Source organism: Heloderma suspectum, chromosome 1 (genome assembly GCF_057233095.1).
Source record: "Heloderma suspectum isolate Gila_16-S chromosome 1, 16-S_ref, whole genome shotgun sequence".
In the NCBI taxonomy this organism is placed as follows: domain Eukaryota; kingdom Metazoa; phylum Chordata; class Lepidosauria; order Squamata; family Helodermatidae; genus Heloderma; species Heloderma suspectum.
Genome location: NC_139458.1, coordinates 113,373,267 through 113,391,616, shown reverse-complemented (window position 1 = coordinate 113,391,616; position 18,350 = coordinate 113,373,267). Strand labels below are relative to the sequence as shown.

The window sequence follows — 18,350 nt, the reverse complement described above, 5'->3', positions numbered from 1 at the left end:
AAACTGGAGTGGGTACAAAGGAGGGCAATAAAAATGATCAAGGGACTGGAAACAAAGCCCTGTGAGGAGAGATTGAAAGAACTGGGCATGTTTAGCCTTGAGAAGAGAAGACTGAGGGGAGATATGATAGCTCTCTTCAAGTACTCTTATTGTGTGCTTTTTGGTTTTAATTTTTGTGAACCGCCCAGAGAGCTTCGGCTATTGGGCGGTATAGAAATGAATGAATGAATGAACAAATAAATAAATAACTTGAAAGTTTGTCACAGAGAGGAAGGCCAGGATCTCTTCTCGATCATCCCAGAGTGCAGGACACGGAATAATGGGCTCAAGTTACAGGAAGCCAGATTCCGGCTGAACATCAGGAAAAACTTCTTGACTGTTAGAGCAATACGACAATGGAACCCATTATCTAGGGAGGTCGTGGACCCTCCCACACTGGAGGCACTCAAGATGAGGCTGAATGGATATATATTCGTCTCTTTTCTCTCATTTTTTTTTCTTTTCTTTTAAATCCTTTTTCTTTAAAATGGATATGATATACTGTACTTAAATTTACTGTCTGAGGGTGTATAGAAATGTGCACACTCATTTATATATTTAGTACAAAATACATTAGTGATTGTTGTAAGGTTGATTTTAAGCTTTATTATTATATAATGGTATAAAACATATTATTTATTATTACTTATCCTTTCTAATTTCCTTCCTTCATTATTATTACTATTATTATTGCTATTATTATTATGAGACTTTGGTTAGTAATATTTTTGGCTGGTTAAATTGTTAAGCTCTACTATTATATGTTAACTGAAGGGTAATATATGGTTATTGGAAATGAATTGTAGGCCTGCTGCCTTGCTATAAAATTGATGAGATGATATTGAAATGTAAGGTTGATTATCTATGCTGTACTGAATTAGAATATTGCCAATGTTATAAGTACAGCTTTTAAGTAGAATGGTATTTGAAGTTTGTGTGTAATGCAGTTTAAATTTAATCCTTTTAAGTAACTTTTTTATATTTTTTCATTTTCTTTCTTGCTTTCTTCTTCCTTCTCCTTCTTCTGTTTTCTCTCTCTCTCCCCCCCCCCTTTTTTTTTCATTATTGCTGTGTCCTTCTAAGAATACTGTATTGTTGGGAAACTGTTGATTATGATTAGGTTGTTGGTACTGTTTATTTCATTTATAAAGATAAAAATAGAATAAAAAGTATTTTTTTAAAAAAAGATGAGGCTGGACAGCCATCTGTCAGGCATGCTTTGACTTGGATTCCTGCATTGAGCAGGGGGTTGGACTCGATGGACTCGTAAGCCCCTTCCAACCCTACTATTCTATGATTCTATGATTCTAAGATTTACTGGTCTTTATGGGAGGCTGTTGGATTTAATTGTGTAGCCTTTTGGCAAATCTCTTGATAAATCAGCTGAAGCAAAAGAAAATACTTGTTTTTTCACCCATATCACCCATAATAGGGGACATTGAAACCCTTTTCAGCGTGACAGCATTTTACAACTTGGAGAAAGATAACATTTTGTTTCAACTTAATGCACAATCAGCACAATCACATGGGGCATCTCCATGGCAGCACCAGCCAATGCTCTACCTATCTGGATGCTTTATTAGGGCACCACACAGAACTAAACTGAACATAGAACACAGATATGGGATCTTAAGGGTGCAATGTTATGCAAGTTTGGACAGAAAAAAGTCCTACAGTGCCCCGCATTCCCCAGGCACCCCTGCTGTATGACTTTTTTCTGTTTAGACCTGCGTAAGATTGCACCTTGAGTGGAGACTGGACAGGAATGTGATTGCTACAGTCTGGAGTGGGAGTAAAACTCTGCACATGTTCTGTCAGTTTAACCAAGAGTTGTGCGGTGGGTTGCCCACACAGCCACATTAGCAAACGCGCTCAAATTTTGAAGGCTGTATCCTACCAAACACCATCTTCAAATGGACACAATGCTATTCAGATGAAAGACATAAAAGACATAAATAACAATGAGAAAAATGCATTTTGTAATTTGGAGTTGCACGAAAAAAGCATTTTAGATGCTTTATCACAATTTGGCTCATTCTGACAGTTATTATCTATAATCTAAATTCAGATAAAATGGCAGTTACTGACATCTCCCAGTGTAAATCCAATCTTGCCAATAAGCAAAAATGCATTTGCCATTTTGGCACATACTGAGTTTGAAAACATCCATATCTTTATGCTTTGAAAACAATCATAGAGATATTTTACTGCAGTTCAAGCAAAGAAAAATTTTCCTTTTGCAAATACAAAGAGAACTGGCTTTGTAACTTTCTCTTACCCAGCCATAATTATAGAATAAAGAATAAGGAGCAGTATCCAAGTAGCGCTAGCAGAGCTCTTTTGCCTTTTCCCATTCTGCAAGTGGTTGCACCAGCACTAGAAGACCACTTTGTAAACCTAAGATCTGCAAGGCATTGTACAACCAGTTGCACAAGTGTACCTTTAGTAGGATTCTCACCTGATGCATAGTTCAGAATTTGGTTTCCGCTAATGCTACATCATTTCCACTAGTGGAATGACAACTTTGGATAGTGCCCATATGTGGAAGTTGGTATCCAAACCATATTATTTATTGTAGTGGATCATATGTTCCATGATGCATGAGAACTGGCTCGGGCCCAGGACATGTCAGGGACTGTCATCTCCCATACGAGCCTGGGCAGTCCCTAAGATATGCTTGGGAGGCTCTTCTTCTTGTCTTCATGGTGGCCGAGGGACAACTGGTTGGAATGTGTGAGAGGGTTGGCCTTCCCTGTGGCTGCACTGATGTCATGGAACTCCCTCCTATCAGGAGGTCCATTTGGCCCCTCCTCTCTTTGTTTTTTGTTGCTTGGCTAAGCGGTATATACATTTTCTGAAAAAAATAACTAGTAACACCATAATAAAATGAGTGAGTGCAATAATTAAAAATAAAATAAAATCATTTCCATACAAACAAAACAAAAGAGAAACAGAGATCAATGTGCACAGAGTATTTGCATTTGCTGTTCAAACAATCTTCTGTCCCTGTCCTTTCCTTCCCACAACCACTGTTCCATCCTAAATGAGTTAGGAGAGTATAAAGAATAAGTCATACCTCTTTGGAGAACAGAAAAGGTGAAGTAAAGTTCATGCTTTTGCTGGAGACCTTTATGTAAGACCCAATTAAATGGTAGTCATCTCTCTCCCTCTCTTTTAAGTAACAGTGAAGGGCAGTCTATGGGCACAAGGCAGAAAACCTACTGGCATTACTTGATAGGTAGGACTAATTAACAGGCTTCTCATCCCAAATTGTTCTCATCTCAATGGGCTCAAATGCCATTTTATTTTATTTTGTTCCATTGCCTTTAATGAAATGTATCCAATGCTACAGTTGTATATATGTTTTTCCCTCTGTTAACAAAGCAAAAGGGAGTTTTCTCTCCCTTAATATCAAATACACCCAATTACATAATTCCTAGTTGAGCCCAAGTTTCAAAATATGTAGGAAAAGAGGACAGAAACATAATGGTTAACTTTTCCTTCCTCTTTTGCATTGTTACAATGTGTCCTCAGAAAACATAAATTAGAATCCTATAGCATTTTTCATTTTTGAAATTATTGGTTTAGAAGTTTTAGGAATGAGCTGTTGGTTGACTTTGCCTTCACTTTTAGCAATTCAAATACTTCTTAATCATTTTATGACTTGGTCCTCCCCTAAGTAGGGAAAAAAAATGCCAGAGCAAGGATATTGTATGTCATAGGTGGCAACTTAACTTTAAATTTAGCATTTGACTCATAGCTGAGTTTGAAATTGAATTACAGAATAATAAATCTCCAGCTAATACTTCATTTGCCCAGAGTATGTATAAGTTATAATCACAGGATTTTTGAAACCTGCATCATTAATGCTAATGAATCTCTTGTCACCTTAGTGGCGATATACCATTTTTCACTGAGAACAGACTATTTTTTCAAGCCATCCCAGAATAGTTGAGGCCTCATGCATTAGTTTTTCAATTTCAATAAAAACTCTTGATTGAAATTTGTATCTTTATCTTGTGGCTAGTTTAACAGTAGCTAGCATTATATATTATTGAGTAGGAGAAATAATAGTTAGGCTGGCAGTTGGGAACAGTTTAACTTTATAAGGCTGCAATGCTATACACACTTACCTGTTAGTAAGACGCATTAACCTCAGTGGGACTTACTAGTGAGTAGCATGTGTAGGATTGCACCATACCTTGGTCATAGCTTCCTGTTCTATCACTTCAGTTTTTTAAAAGTATACCTACATCACTTTAGGTCTCTGGTTGTTGTCTTCAAAAGCAAAATGTATAATTTTCCCACCTCACAATTTATATTTCCAATGTAGAATTTTAGCATGAACCTAGTGTTCACATCCACATGAATACATGCCCTCTGGTAAAGTGAGTCCCTTAGGTGCTACTACGTTGTAGCCATAGTAACTGAAATAAAAATAAAAAGAAGCAAATGACATGTAATCTGTCAGAAATGTTATTTTAAAGAATACAGACAAATTCTCTGATAGTGTTTATGGCTGAAACTCCATTAATGTTTTTGGCCATGGGATCTCTGTCTTCCCCTAGATGAGGGTGTAATATTGATGCAGAGAATCTGTCTGTGTCTTTGCAAGTGCTTAAGAGTCCCCTGCCCTTTGAGGACAGTGCTGTGTACGTGTAAACAGTATTTAGCAGAGGGTGACAATGAATGGAGAAATACAGATACAGTGAGTAAAGACTAGAACAACAGTTGTATCTAGAATCCCAGAGGCCTGCAGGCAGATTCGATACCCATCACATATGTGGGTTGTTTTGGACCTGGTCTACAACAAATCCATCAATCAAAGAGAGTATTAAGCTGTGTTTTTTTATCAATAAAATTTTATTGTCTGAGTTATAAATATTCTCCATTTGTTCCCTATTTACAGTTGCAAAATATTTTAAGATATTCTACCATCACCTGTCATTCCATATCTCTCTATAAATGCCATGAAAATGTCATTATGAAATAAAACTCTCTATTCTCAGCCCACAAATCCGACATCCACACACTCGCACAAAAAGATTAAAAGAGGAAGGGGAAAAATACAGTACAGCAGGCGACATTGCAAACTTTTGCTACACAGTAGCAAGAGGATTGAGTAGAAGATCTCCCCCTCCTCTGAAAGTCTATGGCGGCAAACTTTTCAGGATGTTTGTGATAGACCAACGCTGGCCGGAGCATTTCTGTAGAACTAGCTGAAATCCAAATTCATTTTCGTTGTTTTCCTGCAGCTCCAGGCAACGTTTGGATTTTCTGTTCTGGATTGGGCCTCCCTTTAAAGGAAGAAAGAAAAACACATTTAGTCAAAAGTCACTCAGTACAACTTCAATTCCTGACATTTCAGATTATATAGTCACTCAAAAGCTTGCCCAATTACTGTAATACGTGAGAGCCAGTGTGGTTAAATTGGGGGTGCTAAGTTTAAATCCCTGCTCAACCTTGACACTCTATTATGCTTTCTTGTCTTGCAGTGCTATTGTGAAGGTAACATGGGGTTAGAGCAGGGGAGGCTGGTGGGTCTCATTTCGGTGAGGCAGAGATTCCACTCTGGGTTTTAGTTATAACCAGCTAGAAGTCAAAAGAAGCTATCCAAGCTGCTGGACCCTATCCCCAAAATGGGTCCAGGACCCTAGATAGCTCCTTTAGCCTTCTGGCTGGTTGTAACTAAAACCTAGAGTGGAATCTCCACCCCACCAAAATCATATCTACCAGCCTCCCAAGTTAGGGAAGGGATGAGCAAACAATTCATGTTAAAGCTCATCAAAAGCCTCCTAACGCTGCTTCGCCATTCATCTCATGTCCAATTTACATTTGCGATCACTACTCGTTCTCTGTGAACAGGAAAACTGCGCAAAATGAGCAGAAATCAAAGTTGCGCAAAAATTCCCACATTTGCAGGAATTGCCAAAGTTGTGGAAATTTCCCCCATAGACTAAAGGGATGCTGACTTAGAAATCTGTGCAAGTTTGGAAATTTGCACAAAACAAACAGGGAAAGTTGTGCAAATTGAACATGAGTGCATGTTCGGTACTTTGCAAACATTTTCAGCAGAACCATTCTTATGCTCCTGCTCACATTCAGGGTTCCACATAGAATAGGCTCACATGATTTGTGAGCAGAAACAAAGTTCTCATATATTCCTACATATATTCCTGCTGTGCGCACCGCTCCTCGGAAGATGAGCAGGATAAAGATGTATAAAGCCATAGAGTCCTATGCAAACTTACTTGAGAGTAAGTCTCATTGAAATCAGAGATTTCCAAATAAACATGGATTAGGAACATGCTGCAAAACACAGAATCTCCTGCGACCAATGCAGAAGTAGAATCAAATAATCATAGAATAGTAGGGTTGGAAGGGGCCTACAAGGCTATCGAGTCCAACCCTCTGCTCAATGCAGGAATCCAATTCAGAGCATCCCTGACAGATGGCTGTCCAGCCTCGTCTTGAACACCTCCGGTGTGGGATACCCCACCACCTCCCTAGGTAAGTGGTTCCGTTGTTGTATTGCTCTAACAGTCAGGACGTTTTTCCTGATGTTCAGCTGGAATCTGGCTTCCTGTAACTTGAGCCCATTATTCCGTGTCCTGCACTCTGGGATGATCAAGAAGAGATCCTGGCCTTCTTCTCTGTGACAACCTTTCAAGTACTTGAAGAGTGCTATCATATCTCCCCTCAGTCTTCTCTTCTCAAGGCTAAACATGCCCAGTTCTTTCAGTCTCTCTTCATAGGGCTTTGTTTCCAGTCCCCTGATCATCTTCTTTGCCCTCCTCTGAACCCTCTTCAGTTTGTCTGCATCCTTCTTCAAGTGTGGTGCCCAGAAGTGGACACAGTACTCCAGATGAGGCCTAACCAGTGCTGAGTAGAGGGGAACTAGCACTTCCCGGGATTTGGAAGCTATGCTTCCATTAATGCAGCCCAAAATACCATTTGCCTCTTTTGCAGCCACATCACATTGTTGGCTCATATTCAGCTTGTGATCAACAACAACTCCAAGATCCTTCTCGCTTGTAGTATTGCTGAGCCACGTATCCCCCATCTTGTAACTGTGCATTTGGTTTCTTTTTCTTAGGTGCAGAACTTGGCATTTATCCCTATTAAATGTCATTCTGTTGTTTTCTGCCCAGCGCTCGTCTATCAAGATCACTTTGAATTTTGTGTCTGTCTTCCAAAGTATTAGCTATCCTGCCCAATTCTGTGTCATCTGCAAATCTGATCAGCATTCCCTGCACCTCCTCCTCCAAGTCATTCATAAAAATGAACAGCACTGGGCCCAGGACTGAGCCCTGCGGTACTCATTACCTCTCCCCAGTTTGAGAAGGTCCCATTGATAAGCACTCTTTGAGTCCGATTCTGTAGCCAACTGTGGATCCACCGGATCGTTGTTTCATCTAGCCCACTTTGAGCTAGTTTGCTCATCAGGATATCATGGGCCACTTTGTCGAAAGCTTTGCTGAAGTCGAGGTATATTATGTCCACAGCATTCCCACTGTCCACAAGGGAGGTTACTTGATCAAAAAATGAGATCAGATTCGTCTGGCAGGATTTGTTCTTGACAACTCCATGTTGGCTTCGAGTAATCACTGCATTGTTTTCAAGGTGCTTATGGATGGATTGCTTTATCATGTGCTCCAGAATTTTCCCAGGCTTTGATGTCAGACTGACTGGTCTGTAGTTGCCAGGTTCCTCCTTTTTACCCTTTTTGAAGATAGGGACAACATTAGCCCTCCTCCAGTCATCTGGCACTTCACTCATCCTCCATGATTTCTCAAAGAGAATAGACAGCGGTTCTGAGAGTTCCTCTGCCAGTTCCTTTATTATTCTAGGATGCAGTTCATCTGGCCCTGGAGATTTGAACTCATTCAAAGTAATGAGGTGTTCCTTGACCATATGCCTATCGATCTCAAGCTGCAATCCTGCCCCTTCAGCCTGTACTTCGCCTTTGCCAGGGGGGTCATAGACCCTCTTTGGGGAGAAGACTGAGCCAAAGTCGGAATTGAGCACCTCTGCCTTTTCTTTGTCATCTGTTATCATTTTGCCATCCTTATTTAATAGCTGAACCACCATTTCTTTCCTCTACCTTTTACTGTGCATGTAGCTGAAGAAAACCTTTTTGTTGTTTTTAGCATCCCTCGCTAACCTCAGCTCATTCTCAGCTTTAGCCTTCCTGACGCCATCCCTGCAATTCTGTGCTACCTGCCTGTACTCTTCCTTTGTTGCTTGGCCTTCTTTCCTATATGTGTCCTTTTTTGTTTCAAGGTGATCGCTAAGCTTTTTGTGAAGCCACATTGGCTTCTTCTGTTGTCTTCCACCTTTTCTTCTTGTTGGAATTGTTTGTAATTGTGCCTTGAGAATTTCCTTTTTTAAAAGCTCCCACCCATCTTGGACTCCTTTTCTTGTTAGAGACGCTTGCCGTGGGACCTTACTGATCATTGTTCTGAGTTTAGTAAAATCAGCTTTCCTAAAATCCAGGGTATGTGTTTGACTACACTTGGCTTTTGCTTCCCTTAGAACCAAGAACTCAAGTACAACATGGTCGCTTTCCCCCAGAGTTCCTGTAACTGTAGGGATGGACGAAAGGGACTTACCTGGTCCTGCAGCTTGCTTCGCGGTGGGGGGGGAGGAGTTCGGTTCTCCCCCCGAAGTTCAGGCGAGGGGGGGGGAGGCGTCCTGCCTCACCCAGCCGAAATTCAGGCCGGGGGGGAGGCGCCCCATCCCTCGCTGCCGAAATTCAGGCCGGGGAGGAGCGCCCCGTCTACCCGGCCGTGAAAAAAAAAGTGAAGGAAAACAACAACAACACACACCCGTGATAGGCTACGTAACTATTTATGTAGCCTATCATGGCTAGATTTCCAAAGTCAGCCGTGATAGGCTATGCAAATCGTCACGTAGCCTATCACGGGTGACTTTGAAAAACAACAAAAAAAGCGCGTACGCAAATGGCGGCGCCCATGGGGCGCCGCCATTAGCCTTCCTTATTTTGGCATGTCTTGTCTACGTAAAGATTTATGTAGACTACGGCGAAAATAAGGGAACGCTATTTGCGTTGCCCTTATTTTCGCCGTAGTCTACGTAAATCTTTACGTAGACTGGACGTGCCAAACTAAGGAACGCAAATGGCGGCGCCCCATGGGCGCTGCCATTTGCATATGCGCTTCCCCCCCCCAAGTCACCCGTGATAGGCTACGTGACGATTTACATAGCCTATCATGGCTGACTTTGGAAATCTAGCTGTGATAGACTACGTAAATCGTTACGTAGCCTATCACGGGTGTTTTTTTTCTTTCTTTCCTTTTTTACTTTGCAATGGCGGTGGGGGAAGCCGGTTAGAAGACCAGCTGCCGCCGCTGCCCCCGCCGAACCGCTGCCAAACCGCCGCCGAGAGGGACATTCGCACGAGGTAAGTCCCATCCCGGGGGGGGGGGCGGGGGGCCAGCGGAGAATTTCACCACCAATTTCGGGGTCCGAATGCGTTGGCATTCGGCCTCCCGGAGATTCATGGAGAAATTCTCCGCCATCCCTAGTAACTGCTACTTTATCCACTAAGTCATCTCTGTTGGTTAGGATCAAGTCAAGGATAGCCAATCCTCTAGTTCCTTCCTCTACTTTCTGTAGGAGGAAGTTATCTGCCACACAAGTCAGGAATTTCCTGGAGGGGCCATGTTTTGCAGAATTTGTCTCCCAACAAATATCGGGGAAATTGAAGTCCCCCATTACTACTACATCATGCTTCCTTAAAACATTGGCTATTTGCTTTTCAAAAGTTTCATCCTCGTCTTCTCCTGGATTTGGTGGCCGGTAGTAGACTCCGACCACCAGGTTCCTTTTATTCTTTGTTCCATTTATTTTGATCCAGATGCTCTCAATGGGGCTACCAAGCTCATCCTCCTGTATTTCTGTGCAGAAATATGTATTTTTCACATGCAGTGCAACCCCACCTCCCTTTCTGTTCCTCCTGTTCTTTTTGAACAAGTTATATCCTTCAATTGCTGTATTCCAGTCATGAGAGTCCTCCCACCAAGTCTCAGTTATACCTATCAAGTCATAATTTCCCTCTTGTATTAAGAGTTCAAGTTGGTTCTGTTTGTTTCCCACACTCTGGGCATTAGTATATAGACATCGAAGACCATGTGCTTCATAGTCTGGCTTTCTTCCTACATGTGTCTGAAGACTATTATTGGGCGCTATCAGAGCTGTTCTCTCCGTTGCAGTGCATGCATTGTTACCCCCAACTTTACATCTCCCTTCCCCGTAGGATTCAGTTTAAAGCCCTCCTGATGAAGTTCTTCATGCTGTGGCCAAACACATTCTTCCCAGCCTTTGTGAGATGCAACCTGTCCCTTGCCAACAGCCCATCTTCCAGGAAGTATAGCCCATGGCCCCAGAATCCAAATCTCTCTTGTCAGCACCACCTTTGTAGCCAGTTATTCACCCAGAGTGTTTTTCATTCCCTTTCTATCCCTCTTCTAACTACTAGAAGGTTGGATGAGAAAACTATCTGGGCCCCAAAGTTCTTGAGTTTCCTTCCCACAGCTTCAAAGCCTGACAGGATTTCTTCGTAGCTTCTCTTGGCGGTATCATTTGTTCCCACATGGATGAAAAGAAAGGGATCCCTGTCAGTGGGATTTATGAGTGCAGGCAACTGTTCAATCACGTCTCTAATCTGTCCTCCTGGGAGACAACACACCTGGCGAGTCCACAGGTCTTCACGACATACTTGAGTCTCGATCCCACACAGCAAGGAGTCTCCCACTACTACCACTCTTCTCTTCTTCTTGTTGTAGGCCTGGGTTTCATTGCCTCTGTTTGACTGACCTTCAGCCTCTTGCTCACTCTCATGTAGGTTCCCCTGTGATTCTCCCTCTGCAGGCTGTCCTCCAGTCTCATCCTCAAGTACCTGGAATTGGTTCCACAGCTCCACTGTTTCCACTGGTGCAGAGTGGCATCTAGTTCTTCTGCTCCCAACTGTCACCCTTTTCCAAGGAATATCCTCTACTCCACTTTTTCTCACCTCATCATTTCCCACTTCTGCCTCAGCTTCCTGTTGCTTTTCAAGCTTCTGGTCTTCACTTTGCTGCTGTAGTTCCCCCATTCTGTCCAAGAACTATTCATGTTCTCTTATTCCCCTGAGGGTCGACAGTCACTGCTCCAGTCGTCTTACTTTTTCTTCCAGCAATGTGATCAACTTGCACGTGTTGCAGGTGTAGGCCACGTTGTTCTCAGGCAAGAAAACAAACATTGCACACACCTTGCAGGTCACCACCACTGGAGAGTCTTGTCCTTCCATAGCTCCTTTTCCCTTTTTGTGTCTAGCTTTGTGATTGTTTTAGACTAGCCTGTGCCTGCTCCTCTACTCAGTAGAGGTTAAAAGCAGAGTCCCACTCTTAGCCTCTGTCTCCTTTGTCTCTTCTACCACTGCAACTCCCCTGGCCAACTCCTGTTTGCTCCCCTGTTCGCTCGCTCTGGTCGCTCGCTCTCTGGGAGCTTGCTTGCTTCTGTAGTCCCTGGACCAGCTGGAGCAGCTTCCTCTGCTCTGCTCTGCTCTGCTCAGCTCAGCTGGGGGGCGGGAAACAGACTGAAGCTTCCTGCCCACTCAGCTGCTGGGAGTACTCAGGCCACACACCCCCAATTCAGTTGGAGCGTTCAGAAGCTCCCGGTGAGCTCACAGCCACTCAGAAGGATAAAAGGCAGCCCCCTGGGCTTCCTGCAGCAGACTTGAAAGACTGCAGCAAGGTTTGGAAAGAGGCTTTGCACTTTTTATAAGGATCACCAACCTAAACATTTTAATAATAATTCCTATGAAGTGATAATAACAGGAGAGACACACCCTGCCCCCTACAGACTTGTATGAAAAACAAAGGACTCATGCACCCCTGAGATATCAGTTCACAATTTCATTTGCGCTGTATTACTGATGACCTAAATCTTCTCAGGTAAACTGAAGCTGGCCACGTTCACCTATTGCTTCACAGAAGTCCAATGTTTTTAAATTGATCTGAATAATACAGAAAGATAAGTCTGTGATATAGGACTATGATGAATTCTCAACCATATGGTCTGAGACCAGGAGAGAAATAAGGTTTGGAATGTACACATACAACACATTAAAAAAATTACCTTGATGAGAACAGTTGAGCAGAGCTCACAGAAAACTAATGGAATAAGTGCATTTTGTTTGGAATTTTTTTAGACCTCATTTTGGCCTCAGATTCGTATTATTCCTAAATGCCCTTTACAATCTGTCATTCCCATTAATGCTTAGAATGCTAGACAAAAAACCAATTGACTTTTATTACTTAAAGGAGATTTAACAGAAGATAGCTTTTAAAAAAAAGAAAAGAAAAATAACATTTGCTTTATAATAAAACAATGCATGCAAAGTGCATGATACTTAGGATGCTGTTATGAGTGCAGACTTGGCCATTTACTTTTGTTAAGCAGATTACTGGCTAATGGGTCAGGCCCGTTAGGGAAATGTCTCTTAATGGAAGCCAACTGATATGAAATGGTTGAAGATTTCTCTACAATTGGGTGGATCCACAGTGCTTATTTTGCTGGAGTGTCCTCAAGTGGAAGCAGGGGGAGGGGGAGATAGCATGTGCACACTCTGAGCTGTTGCTGGACGGATCTAGGGCCATGGACTGGCCACCCTGTAAGACCATGCATGCCAGTTGCCTCCACATATCCTCTACATGCACATCCATTGAAAATACAGAGATACAAAACAGCAAAGGGATTCCTAAACCTCTTTAGCCTGCCCTTCGCGTGCGCCCCCAGCTTTGCCCAACCTGGTGCCCTCCCATCGGCTCCAGCTCATCAGGAAAATGTTGAACAATTCTAACGTTCTCGCTGGGAAAGAGCTCTGATTAGGGTTGGCGGAGAATTTCTCCCCGAAACTTCGGGGGGCCGAGCGCCAACGTGTTCGGCCCCCCGAACAAGTTTCGGGGAGAAATCCTCCGCACCCCCCCCGCCCCCCGCACCCCCCCCGGGACGGGACTTACCTTCGCCGAATGTCCCTCCCGGCGGCGGGTCCGGCCAGCGGTTCGGCGGGTGTTCGAGTGGGGTGGGAGCGGCAGCCGGTCTTTTGAACCGTAAATGTTTACGTAGACTACGGCGACTAAATAAGGAACGCGAATGGCGGCTCCCTATGGGGGCCGCCATTAGCGTACGCAATTTTTTTTTTTAAAGTCACCCGTGATAGGCTACGTGACGATTGACGTAGCCTATCACGGCTGACTTTGCAGATCTAGCCGTGATAGGCTACGTGAATCGTCACGTAGCCTATCAGGGGGCGTTTTTTTTTTTTTTAAACTTTCGCGTTCGCGGCCGGGCAAGGCGGGAAGCCCCCCCCCCGGCCTGAACTTCACGGGGGGACCAGCGAAGCGCCTCCCCCCCACCGCAAACGTCCTTCGAGGACCGGTAAGTGACTTTCGTCCACCCCTAGCTCTGATGCTGTCTCCTTGCTGGTGAGAAAACTCCTTTGCTTGAGCTGAATGGCAGCTACTACTACTAAGGTAAAAACGAAAAAATACTGGTGAAGCTTTGGAAAAAGCTTTGTTTTCAAAATAGTTCTTGAAGAAGCATCTGAAGAAGTCCGGTCAATATAGAGGCAAACACTGTTCTAAGCACGCAGAGGAACATGACAGAAGGTACAGCACTGGGAACGGAGGAAAGAGACAAGGGAGGCTAATAATAGGAGATGTGCTTCACAAAACAACAGTTGCATTGTCATTAGCTCTATTCAGGTATTTTCCTCGAGTGTAGTCCCAACGCATGAGTAGGGCCATGCCAAGTAGCCATGCTACAACACTGCATACATGGAGTACCTGGGCCACCTAGCATCTGCACATGCTATGTGAACATCTGCAGATAGAATATACAGCTGTACAGATGAAGGTTTCTATGCTACCTCAAGCCCTGCATGATTGGGATTTCAAGTTGCATGGAAACCTTTGTGAATTCTGTCCCTGCAGAGTTTGTGGTATACATGTAGACACTGAGGGCATGGCTGCTTGGTGCACATGACACTGGACCTTGTAGAATGCTCATGGATTGTGATAATGCATGAGTAAAACCTATAAGGGCTATAGTTTTGGAGGCATTCATATAGAACATATAGTGGCAATGTGTAACTCTTCCGGGTCCTTAGGCAGGGGAATGGAAAGAAAGAAAGAAAGAAAGAAAGAAAGAAAGAAAGAGAGAGAGAGAGAGAGAGAGAGAGAAAGAAAGAAAGAAAGAAAGAAAGAAAGAAAGAAAGAAAGATTTTCTTAACTTAAGATCATCACCATCACCACCTCCTTCTCTCTGTGTCTGGCCGTGTTTCCATGACAAGAGAAGGAGAAACGAATGGAGGAGTACCGTATTTTTTAAAAGGAATCAGCTTTGCTGTGCTTTGGTCCATGCAGGACTCCACAAGCAGGTTCTCCGCACGAATAAAAATCACTTCACAGAACATACTTCCTGGTGGGGGTGGAGCTTGGAGTGAATGTCATCTAACTGACAGGGGCTGCTCAACTAATATGAGAGGCTTCCCCCCTCCCCCCTTTTTCCTTTCCCCTGAAAGTCCAGGTGCACCTGAATTTCAGGAGCAAGCCTCAATTAGCACAATGGAAGTTACTTCTGAGTAGACACACATATGCTTGTGCTGGGAAAGGGGGGGGGAGAACATAAAGATGGGAAACCAGCCCCCATTTTAACTCACAAGATCTCTATAGCGAAGGGTTGAAGTAGTTACTTTACAGAAGTAGCAATAAACCAAACAAGGGAGAATTTGAGTCTCGAGATCACACTTTACCACACTTAGGGAATTGGGCTTTAAACTGTGCTATTGAGGGGGATCTCTGTAAGTTCTGATGTGGGCATTCAGAGGGCAAGCCTCATTGACCAAAAGGGAAGCTACTTCTGAGGAGACATTAATGGGTTTGTTGTGGGAAAGCGATCAGTAAACACGAAGATGGAAACCAGCCCCCATTTGAACATGCAGGATCTCTATTAAACCAAACAAAGAAGAATTGGAGCCTTGATAGCATGCTTTACTGCACTTAGGGAATTGGGCTTTAAACTGTGCCATATCAGTTGAGGGGCATCGCCCCTCTGATATGGCACATCTGATATGGCACATCTGGTAAATTCTGATATGGGCATTCAGAGGGCAAACCTCATTCAACACAATGGGAGTTACTTCCGAGTAGACACACATGTGCTTGTGCTGGGAAAGAGTAGAGGAACACAAAGACTGAAACCAGCCCCCATTTTAACCCGCAGGACCTCATTGACCACAATGGGAATTACTTCTGAGGAGATACTAATAGGTTTGTTGTGGGAAAGAGAATTGTAAACACAAAGACAGAAACCAGCCCCCTTTGTAACCTGCAGGATATCTATAACCAACATACTTCCTAAGGCAATGAATCAGAGCCTTGAGATCACGCTTAGTCACACTTAAGGAACTGGGCTTTAACAAGTGCCATTTCAATGAGGGGGGATCTGTGTAAGTTCTGATGTGGGTATTCAGAGGGCAAGCCTCATTCATCACAATGGGAATTACTTCCGAGGAAACACTAATTGGTTTGTGCAGTGACGGGAAACACACAGGAAACACCCCTTGACCAGGGTCGCAGAGAATGGCACACCCCTAGGCAGGGCTAGCATAACTGAGGTCAATGAGAGGTTTGGGGCACACAGCAACTATACTGGGGAGAACCCAACTTGAGGAAAAGAATCAGACCTTAAACAATATCAGGAAATCTGTTTTTTTCCTGATAAGCTCGGGGTGGCTGCTGGATGGCCACGACATCATGTATCCCTAACGACCTCAACACACAGCCACCTTGGAGTAAATTGCTGATGGACACACCCCCTCTGTCTCTGCGTCTCTCTGTCTCTTTGGAATGATAATGATTTTATGACAGAAATGAAGCATGGTGTGATTCTGACCCCATTCATTGCCAGCATACAGTACCTGAAGGAATGTGGCCCTTGACAGAAAAAAGGCTGCCCACTCCTGGAACAAATGAATGAAAACTCTTGAAAGTTTTCATTTATCATACAACTAATATAAAATCAGAAAGTGACTATTTTCCTTCTCCTTCAATGCTAGCTCCCACCTGCTTTCAAGGTCACATTTGCTCTGTTTATGAGCAGACTGAAAGGCTGTGAATGACTCGTATAACAAAGGAAGAGACTGAGCTACTTAATCGGGAAAAGAACTATTAATCTTATCCTTGACATTGTTGTCCAAACTTAATACCCTACCATGATTTGTGACTCTGATAAATTAATTATATTAATTTTAATCTCTCTTTTTTCCCCTCAATGGAGAAAAAAGAGAAGTATACATTTTCCCCTTTCCCTTTCTGTTGAATGCAAATCAGATTCTCAAGGTTGAGTTTGAAGTATTATTTACTGTTAAGACAAAAACTCTTTATGTGGATGAAAAGGATAAAGGAAAAAAACAACAACCAGGAGTTGCACAAAGATTGGATACTTTAGAAAGAACAATGGGGTGCAATTGCTTATGGCATATATTCCTAGCTGAATGATTCACAGTATTGGATTATCTTAACCTCATCTTATGCTCACAACATTACCTGTGTCCATGGTCAATTCATTACAGATCATTTCTGGCCCACTAGACTGAAGTGCTGGATGTCTCATACCCATTTGGATGGACAAGAAGAGGAGAAGAACTGGTCATATATGCTTACAGAACTGCATTTTGCTTGCTTGCTTGCTTGCTTGAAGAATGCAACTAGAAACAGCCAACTCACTGAGTGCTTACATAGACTCAGATCATTCTTTTAAGTGAGAAATGAACCTTCCAAATGGCCCCACTGTGCAACTATATGGCAATTCCCTGAGATGAGACAGTTTCACATACTTGAGAAATTATACGAAACCCTGTAGTTATCAGGCAATAAAGTTAGTATGAAAATCCATTCTTACATCATTGTAGTGGCTCAGTGAATATTATCTATTTCTTATACGGATAAGAAGTTTGCAACTGTGTATCCGTTAGAAGATGAGCGATATAATCATTTTCTGTAGGTGGCCCTCAATTTTCTAAAATGATTTTCTGGATGGCATTATGTTGGAGAAGCAACACTATAAGGCAATGCCAGCTCCAGGTTTTGGAGGGCCCTTGGGCAAGACATCCTCAATGGGCCCCTTCCCTCAGTCTATCTTCTCACCATCATTGTCACCAGCTGCTATTGCTCCTTATCCTCTTTCTCACCATTGCTACCACTTGCTTGACAGGCAGAGAGCCAGTAGTCAGTAGAATCTACTGCTTCTCCTTCTCACCACCACTACTGTCTGGCCCAGAGTGAGAACTGGGTGAACAAGTAAGTTGCAATGGTGAAGAGGAGTAGCAGCTCCAGGGGGCTCTTGTCAGTGGGCTCCTACTGGGCTGGGGGCCCACGGCAGGTGCCCATCCATGCCTATCCTTGATGCTGACCCTGTTGTAAGGCAGTAAGCACCTGGATTCCTTTAAACCCAGGCCTGCTATAGTTGTTAGACAAATCATTTGTTTTCCTGTTCCTCCATTTACCTTCCTTCTGTGACACTATGCAAAGTTGGTCCTCCTATATCACCAAAGTTTCAATGAGTGGGAATGGATTTCACAGACCTCAGCTTCCCAAATGGCCTTGCAATCTAATGACGATTCGCAGTGCGAGGCCTGGACCCTAACTTCCTGTGAGAGAAACTTTGCATGTGGAATACTGCCATTGGCAGAAGGAGGGGAGCAGCCAATAAGCAGCCTGGAAGGTGGTGGGGAGAGTTGCGGGGAGAAGGAGGAATCAGCAAAAATCAACTCCTCCTTCTGCCAGAGGGAGCATCCGTTGGATTAGACTCCCTTTTGTAAACAGAAGGGGCCCTTCCATGAATAAAAGGGCAACTCAGGATCCGAAAGTAGCCCATCGTTTGATTCTTCTCTAGCAGCTAATTTTTCCTACCATAAAAAGGACATTATACAGCACTTTTCACAATATAAATTTGCTAACCTTTCTCCCCTAATCATTGTGGGAAGCCACAGTTTCACTACTGAGATTCTTGACTTGCATACTGATTTCCTGTTATTTTATAAGTTAACAATGTTGGAGTGATGATGAATCAGAGTATATAAAATATTCAGAAATGTCCTCAATAGCTAACAGAGTGTGCATGCATTTATAGTTTTGATTAACATCTATTTTTACAGTCTCTTCACCTTACAGTATTAGGAGAATACTAGGGTGGTTGAACTCCTGTGCACAACAATTTATATTATTTGTGTAATTCTTAAAAAG

At 43.1% G+C, this 18,350-nt stretch overlaps 1 protein-coding gene across 1 annotated transcript in view; it reads right to left on the bottom strand.

Annotated features, from left to right (window-relative positions):
* Positions 1 to 4,875: 4,875 nt before the first annotated feature.
* The window catches only part of GALNT18 (polypeptide N-acetylgalactosaminyltransferase 18), a 463,511-nt gene continuing 450,036 nt past the window's right edge, over positions 4,876 to 18,350 (bottom strand). Inside the window, exon 11 of the mRNA XM_084853983.1 lies at positions 4,876 to 5,336. Within this exon, the coding sequence (XP_084710109.1) occupies positions 5,190 to 5,336 (147 nt within the window). The 3' untranslated portion in view covers positions 4,876 to 5,189. The remainder of the gene's footprint in view (positions 5,337 to 18,350) is intronic.